We start from the raw sequence: 10,601 nt of genomic DNA, 5'->3' as shown, positions 1-10,601 counted from the left end.
AAGTAAATAAATTAATACCATTACATATTACTAAGTTACAGTAGCTAGAAATTATTCACAGGAGGGAGGAGATTGGCCTAGTTGGTGTCCTCTTCCATTACTTTGAAAAACGTTCCTTTCCCAGGCTTTCCATTCCACAAAGATTGCTGTTTGGCCTTAAACTATCCACAGGTTCACTGTATTGATAGAAGTGTAAAGTTGAAATGAGACCCATGCGCTAAATGCCCCGCCCCGCCACCGCCGCCGCGCCCCGCCCCGCCCCGCCCCGCCGCCGCCGCGGAGACCAGGCCTGCGCCAGCCCATGAGGGCCTGGACGCCGCGCTCCGTCGTTCGAACGTCGTCCCTGCGGCCTCCGCCAATGGGGAAGGCGGGCCGCAAGTCTCCGCCCCGCCGTCGAGGACGTCACGGCGACGCCGCGACCGCGCGAGGCGGCAGGGCAGCCAAGGCCTCCGCCCCCATAGGTCGGTTTGCAGCTCTTGCGCGCTGTTGCCTTCTCCGCCAGGTTTAGTCCCTCTTGTCGCCATCGCCCCATGCACCATGGCTTTCGTAACCAGGCAGTTCGTGCGCTCCCTGTCTTCCTCGTCCACCGCCGCGGCCTCGGCGAAGAAAATAATTATCAAGCACGTGACGGTCATCGGCGGCGGGCTGATGGGCGCCGGCATCGCCCAGGTGGGCCGCCGGGCGGGCAGCGCGCCTCGCTCGCTTTGCTGCCCACCCTGACATGAGAGCGCTGGAGGGCCGCGACCCGGTGAGGGGTGTCCCGCCGGGAGGCCAGCGTCCAGGGGAGGCCAGGGGAATTTCCACTCCGTCCCTCCCCCGTGTAGTTGAAATTTCTGGGCCTGTGAGTCTACACACCCCCAAAGATCTGGTGTTCTTGGGCCGAGCTTCAGTTTTCTGCGATTGGTTTTAACTGTATCAGTTTGCTGTTGTCTTTTATAGTTCTGCAGTTGTTCTCAGCAGTTTTCTACTGTCCTAAGTGGTCTCTCTCTTCTCCGAATGTTTCCTTTACTTGCAGGGTTACAAAGAATAGTATTGATGGTCGGCACTTTTGTAGCTTTTTGTAGAGTTACCTAATCGGAGCTCGTGAGGCCCTGAGACTCCACTAGCTGCAACGCGAGGCGCCTTTGACCTACTGCCCTCTGGCTCTGGAGGGAGTCGCTGATCTCATGGTGCGTCTTAAAGGCTCTGCCTGGTTGCAGTAGAGCAGTGATTCAGGGTCAGTTGTGCAGTTATTATCAAGCTACTGTGATAGTTGTATTTTTATTTATTTTTTTTGAGGTTACATTCCAGCTCGTATTGGGGAACCGTGATTGGCATAGCCTAGTTGATTATATTAGCATTTACTTGTTGGACAGGGGAGGCATTTATTTAATTTTTCTTAGGAGAGTACTCAAGTTCAGTGGCTACAGTCATGTAAGAGCTTAATTTTTTAGTATCTTTTCCCAGTCAACTCCATGCTTCTATGCTTGCTTTTTAGAAAAATGTTTTACTGTTATTATGTGTCTTAATTTTCCCCACCCTGCAAGTTCTTTGCAACGTATTAGTTTGATTGCATTTTCTCCTAAAGTCTGTTTCATTACTGTTGTATCCTTCTGACTTCTGACAGTCTCCCATTTCTTCTCAGATCATGTTTGACACATATTGTTCTGTTTATTGTGTACATGTGCTGGCTGCTAGTTTATGGTGTCCCTGTAATCTTTATTATTCGTGAGATGGGCGGCGTAAGTCCCTTTAACATGAATGTTCCACGCACAGTACTCAAAAGAAGGTTTAGCTTGATTGTATTTTTATCTCCCTGCTCCACCCAAATCTGTGCTGTGAGAGTGAGTTTGTTGTGGGCAGGTATAAAATAGTGTATTTGTTTAAAAACATCTCAACATCATCTTAGTGACAAGATATTAAGCCCCAGTAACAATATAGGAAATGGGTTTAGAAACTATTGTTGATGGTGCCTTAAAGACATCAGTGGAAGAGGATTAGAAACTAAGTAGAAGGTATCACTTCACCTTTTGTACAAATTCAGCTTGCTTAGTTCTTGGAATACTGTACCCCAAAAAGGGTGTTGTGCTATATGAAAAGGCACAGAGTTAGCACCTAGAATTATGGACTTGGTGTTGGAGCTTTCATCTGAGAAAGGAGGGAGGAGATTGACATTGATGGAAACTCAGACTTGTGGATCAACTCCCTGAGTAGCTGGACCAGGAAATGCCTTTTGAAACCTAAGGAGTGAAAGAGTGCTATTTACCCCACAGCTTGGAATTATAATAGAACTATCATTTAAGAAGTTGATAAAGACCAGAAGTTTAAATAGTGGACAGTGGTAGGGAATGGTATTTCCGTCCTTACTTAATAAGATTTAAAAGAGCCTCAACCCCTGTAACTGACAACTCTGATCCTGTGGAGGGGAACCATGCTTTCCTGCAGAGCATCTTTGTGTGCCACTGTTGGCCAGTTGGTTTCAGGGGTTTAGCTGATCAGTTTTTGCACTCCGCCCTGCAGCATGCTGTTCTAGGCAGTATTGCTTCATTCTTTATGCTTCTTGATTGTAGCTTCTGGCACAGAGTCAACGTGCTTGGCTTATTGAGTGCTGCAGACTAAATAGTTTGATGTGTTGTAGATTGGATCCAGTTCATTCTGGGGAATTGGGATGGCCCGTATTGCTGGCTCTGTCTCACGTTGGTTTTGTTAACAAGGGAAGCTACTTCTGGCCTTCACTAACCTCTGAGGTAGGACTAGTACTAGACTCCTAGGAGTGTGAGAGGATTGAATGAATTAGCACACGTCAAGCACTTAGCACAGTGTCTGGCATCTAGTCGGAGCTCAAGAATGTTAGCTCTCTCTGGGTTATTACCTCCATCAAAGTTAGCCTTGTCCTTTTGTCATTCTCCCCTCGTACTACGCACATCTCTGATCCTTGCTGCGGTGGTAGGCCTGAAATGTTTAGATGGAGAATAGTGGTTGTGATTCCGTTCAGTCTTCCTTAATCTTGAAAGCAGGTGCCAGTTAACACTGCAGTTTGTTCAGGGACCTCTGAAGAGGAAAGAGACTTTTTACCCTCCTCCCTTCATACGACTGATCCTCAGTAAAGCCTTAAAAACACAAGCACAAACTAGCATCTAAGTTATGCTACTAATTCATATTTAGCTTCACTTTCTTGAACTCTTTCTGTAGCAGTTTTAGTGTTAGTCAAGGTGTAGTTCTCTTTACAATTTTAGTATTTTTAAAATTTATCATTTTTGCCATATGTTCCAGTTCATGCTGAGTAAGATGAAAAAAATTTTAAGTAGATTTTGTGGGAGCCTGACACATTTCTCAAGCAATTAGGCAATTTAAGACAAGTGAAGTCTGTGTTTAATTATACGTAGTTGATCAGATCACAGGCCATTTGTACATTTGTATTCTACAAGAGTATCTACTTTGCCTGTCATTTCTTCTGTTTGTTTTAAATTAAAAAAAAAATCCCTTAGACTGCAGGTTAATATTTAAGTAAGGTTAACTTGTTTTGTGTGTTTGCCCATTAGATACTTCTGACTTGGGTCTGATTACCAGTGTATCTTCAGCCAGATACTTAGGCCAGCAAAGAAGCTTCCAGCAGTAAATGACCCTTGAATGGGGGACAGGTTGTTTTTTGCTTTGTAAAGGAGGAAAAAAAAAAAGAAGAAGAAGAAGAGAGATATTAGCTGTGCATTTCAACTTGTGAGTCTAAGCTTTGCTTTCTGCACTGCTTTTTTTCATATGAGGAGCCCAGAGCTCATAGCTCTCATTAAGTTACTGGAGAGGAGCCAGTGGGATCCCTAGGAATGGCATGTCCGGCCTCTGGCAGAACCTTCCTTTTAGTGCACTGCACTTCTCTGAGGACGTGAGAGAGTTTGTATTTTGTAGGGGATTGGAGTTGGGTTCTTCTCACCCAAAGTTTTTTTTTTTTTTTTTTTTTTTGGTCCCCCTTCAAGAGCAAAATGTGTACTTTTTTCCTGAGAAGAGCACCTTAGGCTGATAAAACAAGGCAGGGAGTGGGCTGGGGGGTGGTGCACATTCTAAGCTACAAATGAACATTTCCCTGAGTGTTAACCCTGCAGTGCTTGATGAGGACTTAAGTAGACCGGAAAGCTTCTCTAGAGTCACTGACTTTGTTGACCCATCTCTTCTTCCTGTCCCCAAGTCTGAATTTTCTGAAGCTGAGTAGAACAGTGATCAGAGTTACTTTGTATTTTTTAGTTTTGTTCTTTTCTGTTGGTACAGCCAGTATGTCTCTGTTGAAGTTTGCTTGAAAGCAGTGCAGTGGCCTTGGAGAAGCTCCAGGATCACAGGAGCCTGGCACAGTCACCTAGCTCTAAGCGCTCCTTTTGACTGTTCTTTATGGAGGGGATAGTTTCATTCCCAGGTGTTAACTTTGTCCTCAAGGGTATGGGATGTGTGTTTGCCAGGAAGTCCTTCGCTTATTTCCTGTCCTATTGGGCTCTTCTCTGATGTATTGGGACAATAAAGTCAGCCTCTGTCAAGCATATTAGTCCTTGGGCTTGGGGTGTGGCTGGAGATACTGTAGAGAGGGTAAGGCTTACAGGCAAAAAAAGAATGCCATGGAATATTTGGATATTGTAGAGCAGAAATGGTACCTCCGTCAGGTTTTGGGTTTCCTCTGTCAAGTCCTATATCCATTTTACTGTTACCTGCCCCTTTCTTGAGTTTCTCATTTCCTTTCCTCCTCCTCCTCCCCATATCTGCTTTAGGCACATACCGCAGGAAGACAATACTGGGACCACAGGAAGACAACGCTGCTGCTCTCTGTTCTGTGTCTCCCCAGGGTTATGCTAACAATGCTGTAGTTTCCAGTGAGTGGTGGTCTAGCGCTTGAAAAGTGAGCAGGCTGTGAGGTGCCTGCTGGAGTTTGGAGCCCAGCCCTTCCTATCCTGGCTATGGGAACCTTGGGCGAGTCACTTAACCTCTCTGCTTCTTCTCTTATCAGGGAGCAATGATTCTCTTCTCAGTGTTGTTGGAGATAAATGAGCTAAGTGCGTAGAACCATACTAGAACCGTGTTCAGTGGTAACTGTTCAACAAATGTTAGCTGCTTTTATGTAGACCCATCAGCTCTAATCCGGTCATAACTTCTCTTATTTTAGATTCTCTTAACTGTCTTTGAAGATAAGACAGGGAGCTATGGAGAGTTCAAACAATTCTGAAGATTTTAAGAGTAATTGTGTGCGTTGTTGAGAGAAATAATCTTAGTGCTCTGTTTACTCGTATTTGGGTATTAGAGTGAGCTCATACTCATAAAGCATTTACAACAGAGCCTGGCACTTAGAAAACACTACAGATGTGGCAGTTTATTCTGTTCAAAGTGCTTTAATGTCTCTGTGACTTCATATGATCATTATAATAATCATCCCTGCAGAGATGGCACTTGGGGTCAAGGATCAGAGGCAGAGCTGGGCTGGAATTTGGATCTCTCGATTACTGTTCTGCTGGCTGGAGATCCCAGAGACTGAAAGAAGCACAGTTCTGCCTGCACATCTGGCATCTGCTGTCTTTGGGGAGAAATGTGGCCTCCATGGACAAGGGGATCTTTTACGGGTATCTGGAATCAACAGCTGTCAGCTTGACCTCTCCTCAGCTCTTGATTCAAAGTTAGAGTCACCTGCTGGTCATCTCCACCCTCTGCTACCGTCTTTCTGCCCATAATAGACTCAAACTCACCTGGCAAGACCTATGTGCCCCCTCTAGCTTTCCCAGAGAGTGTCCTCCTCTGTGAATGCCATTGTTCTTCCAGCCACTTCATGGACTCTGAAGATGGGGCGCTGCCACAGTGTCCTCCTACTGCAAAAGGTTCTGAGGCTTTCCTCTCTGAGGAGGGCTGTTTGCCCTGCTCATCCCTTTGTAATTTCTAGACGAGGCATTGATACCTGAATTGGTGTGGAAGCCTCTTAATTGGTTTATTTCAGCAAAATCTAATAGAAAAAACCCACTCATTCTAATGAACGCAGCCATACTAATCTCCCTAAAGAGCAGTTTGAATTTGCAGCTCTTCCCTCTACTCAGAAAGTGTCCATCCTGGCAACATCTTTCAGAGATTTTTGAATATTACTAAGAGCTGGTTCATGCCACTGACATGTCTAGTTAGCCCATCGCTTTTCAAGAATTTGTGGGACATGTAAGTGGGGAGTCCAGGGTGAGAAGTTATTTTCTCTTCGTTACCAAACCCAGATGCTTATTGAGGTTTTTTTTTTGTTTGTTTTGTTAATGATGTATTTAACAGAGTCACTTAAAAATGGAGACACATTTCCTTGGCTTTTTAGACATTTTTCAAAAAATATAAACGTCCAAGTTAAAAAAAGAGGCCAGCCAATGAACTTAACTGTTTTAAGAACAAACCAGTGAGTTTGGTGGTGGCAGTGGTGCTCATAAGTCTCAACAGATTGCCCTTTTCCTGATTGGTGAAGTTAAGACAACTTGTGTTGATGGCAGAGTTCAAAGCATTGCACAACCAGAGATAAACATAAACACAGGCTTGCCAATTCTGAGATGTGCAAGTGATTTATAACTTTTTCCCACCCTGCACCAAATAATGAGAACCCAAAGGCAGGCCATGATGCCAAGGCATAGCAGCCTTGCGGAGACCACTGACTCCGTGTACTTACTCTAGGGCGAGCGCCTACTCTGGGGATTGGAAATAAGTCAGAATTCGAGTGTGGCAGAGGGTTCATACAACTTGCATTTTTTTTAGAGAGAATGTGGTAGCGATGAAATGCAGCCCTTCTGTAGTGTAGGGGCACATGGGACACCTCACTGGACCAGCTGATACGATTCTCACAAATTCACCACTCAAGTTATGCTTCAGATCTGGTGATACGCTTGCAAAAATACACAAATCCAGCATGCCTTAGCTTGGCATGTTTCCTTGGCCCTGTGGCTGGAGTACTCGGTGGCTTTGATAAATGTGCTACTCACTCAGCCTATTTTTACAGCTCTGAAGCACCCTTGTCTAAAAATATTTCTCTCTTGCCAAGCCTGCTTTCCACCCAGGCTGGGGAAGTCATGGAGCTGAGGGCATAGCCTTCAAATAAATTTTTTCCATTGCAGACTGCTTGTTCTCAAGGTCTTACAGTGCGTAGGTCACTGTCATATAAAACAAGAGTTCTCAGTGGGTTGATTCACATTACTGGCACCTGAGTTAAAGTGCCAGGAAGAGTCCCCTTGCTTACTGAAAAAAATAACATTTTGTGGGAGGAGGAAAACAGGCCTCTTTCTTTTTGTGATCCACGCTTCCACTACCATCTCCTTAGGAAGTTGGGAATAATTCATTGCATAACTTGAGAAGAATTAGTTGCATAACTTGAGAAGACTTAGTGTGATTGGTTTCCTTGCATCTAAGACTCATGAAATTCTTTTCTGAGTAAGAGCACTTAATAATGTAATTTTAAAAAGTCATACTAAGTGTGAATCATCAGTATCATTCTTATCAGTAAACAATACTGATAAGCTGGTATAAACCGTCCCCAAAACTTCTAGACTTAACGGTTGGAAGGTAGTGCTATGAATCAGTAGATTTCATGCCTTCACCAGGGGTCATTGTGATACAGGAACTTTAACAAAACAGCTCGAGCTAATTGTAGACCTGCTGGAACTAGCCCTCACAGCGCCATTGTTATGAACCGTCATGTTCCTGTCTTCTGATGAACATACGTGCACATTTCTCTTAGATCACAAGATATGAATATATTCAACTTCAGTGGATAATGTCAAACATTTTTCCGAAGTGATTGTACAGTTTACATTTCTACCAGCAGGGTATGAGGATTCTTACTGCTCTACAGGATTATATTGCTGTTTCTTTAAAGTTTAGTCATTTTAGTGGGGGTAGTGACTTTTCATTGTACTGTTACTAGAATTTCCCTGCTTGCTAGTGAGGTGAGCCCCTTCTCATGTTTATTGGTCGTTTAGATATAGTCTTATGTAACATGCTGTTAGTTTCATTCCTGTTTTTCTGTTGTGTTGTCCTTTTTTTTCCTAATTGATTTATGGGAAATGTTTATAGATTCTGATTAATATCTTCTCCAGTTCCCTGCATTGGCTTTTACTTTTCTCTGTGGCTGCCATGAGGCTTACATATAGCAACTTGTATTTATAGCAAGTCTATTTTACTTTGATAACAACTCAAGTTTGAGCACATTCTGGAGTTTATTTTTCTTTTTACTGCCTTTGTACTTTAACCTTTCATACTAACTTTATAAGTAGTTAATCCACTACCTTTACTATTTACCTTTCCAATGAAATTTATTCTTTCATATATATTTTTGTTACTAATTAGAGCCCTTTCTTTTCAGCTTAAGGAAATTCCTTTAACATTTCTTGTAGGGCTGGTTTAATGGTGATAGACTCCTTCATTCTGAATGATAGCTTTGCCAGGTCGAGTATTCTTGGTTGGAGGTTTTTTCTTTCAGCACTTTGAATATATTGTGCCACTCCCTTCTGGCCTGCAGAGTTTCTGCTTAGAAATCTGCTGTTGGTCTTACTGGGGGTTACTTTGTAGGTAACAGGTGGTGGTTCTCTGGCTGCTTTTAAAATTTTTATTCTCATTTTTTAAAAACTGAAGTATAGTCAGTTTACAATGTTACGTCAGTTTTTTCTCATCATTTTTGACTTTTGACATTTTCATTGTAATGCTTTTTGGTGTGAGTCTCTTTGAGTTCTTCTCGTTTGAAACTCTCTGGGCGTCCTGGATCTGGATGTCTGTTTCTTTCCCTAGGTTAGGAAGCTTTTTGCCATTATTTCTTCAAATAAGTCTGCCCCTTTCTCTGTTTCTTTTCCTTTGGACACCATAATGAGAATGTTAGTATATTTGATGTTGTACAGTAGGTCCCTTAAGCTATCTTCAGTTTTTTTCGTTCTTGTTTTGCAGCTCTGGTTGTCTGAGTTTTGCTGCCTTGTCTTCTAGTTGACTGAACTCTCTTCTGTTTCATCCAGTCTGCTGTTGAATCTCTAGAGTGTATTTTCAGTTTAGCTGTTGTATTCTTTAGCTCTTTGACTTCTGTTTGGTACTTTCTTTTATTTTCCATCTCTTTCTTGAAATTCTCACTGTGTTTATTCATTCTTCTACCCAATTGGGTGAGCATCATTATGGCCATTACTTTGAACTCTTTTATCAGGTGTATTACTTATCTCTGCTTTAAGGTTTTTTCCTAAGGTTTTATCTGGTTCTTTTATTTGGAACATAATCATTTGTTTCTTTGGTTTGCTTGACTCTCTGTACAGTAGATGAAACAACTGCCTCTCCCAGTCTTGAAGGAGTGGCTTCATGTTGGAGATGAACCTTGTCATTTAACCCTGCCTCAGCTCCTGATTGTCTCTCAAACCCCTGTACTTTTCCAAGCAACTGGTATATTTTCGATAGCTCTCAGTAGTTGAGGATGTGCCAAGACCTGTTACTGTGCCAAAGGGGAGAGTCATCATCTAGATTCAGGATGACTGGAAGCCAGGCCCTCAGTCGTCAGCTTTTAAAAGTGTCCAAATATATATAGTCTTGTGGAACCACAAGCAGAAGCCTGTCTGGCCACCAGAGCCAGGTGATCTGGAGGTGTTCCCTGAGTGGCAGACACAGAAGTTGGGGCTTCAGATGAATGTATAAGTTCTTTTCTGGTAGCTGTTGAAGAACTCTTTCTATGTTGGTTACAGTCCTGTGGATCCTATGAACATAGGCCCCGCTGGGGGTCATTTCAAGCATACATCCCAAAAGTTGAAATGTAGTGAGGTCCCCTGGCAACAGTAGCAAAAATTGGGGCACCAGACAAGCGTATGAACTCCTTTCTGGGAGACACCAATTATTACAGTCCCATGGTGCCAGAAATGCAAGCTCACCTGGCTTCCAGAGCCAGGCAATCAAGAGGCACTCCCTAGGCAGCAGCCACAAAAATTGGCACACCAGAAATGTGCAAAAGCCTCCCACCAGAAGACTCTGGTGCTCTGGAGCATGGCACAGGGAGAGTGCGGAGATGGTGCCCACCAGTTTCCATCCCTGGAAAGTGTTCCAACAGGCTTCTAGATGTGTGTGTTAAATTAGATACCGGCTCTTCAGGGCAACACTTCAGTATAAGCAGGTCGGCTTCCTTTACTTTAAGTCTGGCCTGATCAGCTGCCTCTGCGTTGGGCCCTGGGGTATGTGAATCTCAGCACACAAGCCTTTTAAGAATAGCTTCTCAGATTGCTAGAGTCTGGTGAGGTGAAAGAGCCCTGTTGGTTTTCAAAGCCAGTTGTTTTGGGGGGTTATGTCAAGCATACATCCCCAAAGTTGGAATGTTCAGTGTGATTGCGAACCCTTTGCTCTTCAGGGAGAAGCTTCAGGTTCCAGGGTCCCTCCTGGGGGTGGGACGTTGCACCAGGGTTAGGGTTTATGATGAGACTGTGTCCTAGCCTCACCTACCACCTTGATGTGATTTTCTTTTTTGCTTGTTGTGTAAAAACTTGTCACTCAGCCCATCTTTAGGTTTTTTAAAGAGGAAATTGTTCCACATGTAGCTGTAGACTCAGTGTGTCTGTGGGAGGGGGTGAGTTCAGGATCTTCCTGTGGTGCATCGTGAACCGGAACTCCAGTGTAAGTGTTTTCACATT

At 43.7% G+C, this 10,601-nt stretch overlaps 1 protein-coding gene across 3 annotated transcripts in view; it reads left to right on the top strand.

Annotated features, from left to right (window-relative positions):
- Nucleotides 1-439: 439 nt before the first annotated feature.
- The window catches only part of HADH (hydroxyacyl-CoA dehydrogenase), a 46,031-nt gene continuing 35,869 nt past the window's right edge, over nucleotides 440-10,601 (top strand). Inside the window, exon 1 of one of the 3 annotated variants that reach the window (XM_072939197.1) lies at nucleotides 440-461. Coding sequence is in view for 2 of the 3 variants with exons in the window: in XM_031690672.2 (XP_031546532.1) it covers nucleotides 538-669 (132 nt within the window). In the remaining variant the exon portion in view is untranslated. Of the gene's footprint in view, nucleotides 749-10,601 lie in introns of all 3 variants that reach the window. The other 2 variants (XM_031690672.2, XM_072939190.1) reach the window with 2 other exon arrangements.

Source organism: Vicugna pacos, chromosome 2, assembly GCF_048564905.1.
Source record: "Vicugna pacos chromosome 2, VicPac4, whole genome shotgun sequence".
Classification (NCBI taxonomy): Eukaryota; Metazoa; Chordata; class Mammalia; order Artiodactyla; family Camelidae; genus Vicugna; species Vicugna pacos.
The sequence above is the reverse complement of the archived record's forward strand: the minus strand, read 5'-3'. Positions and strand labels throughout refer to the sequence as shown.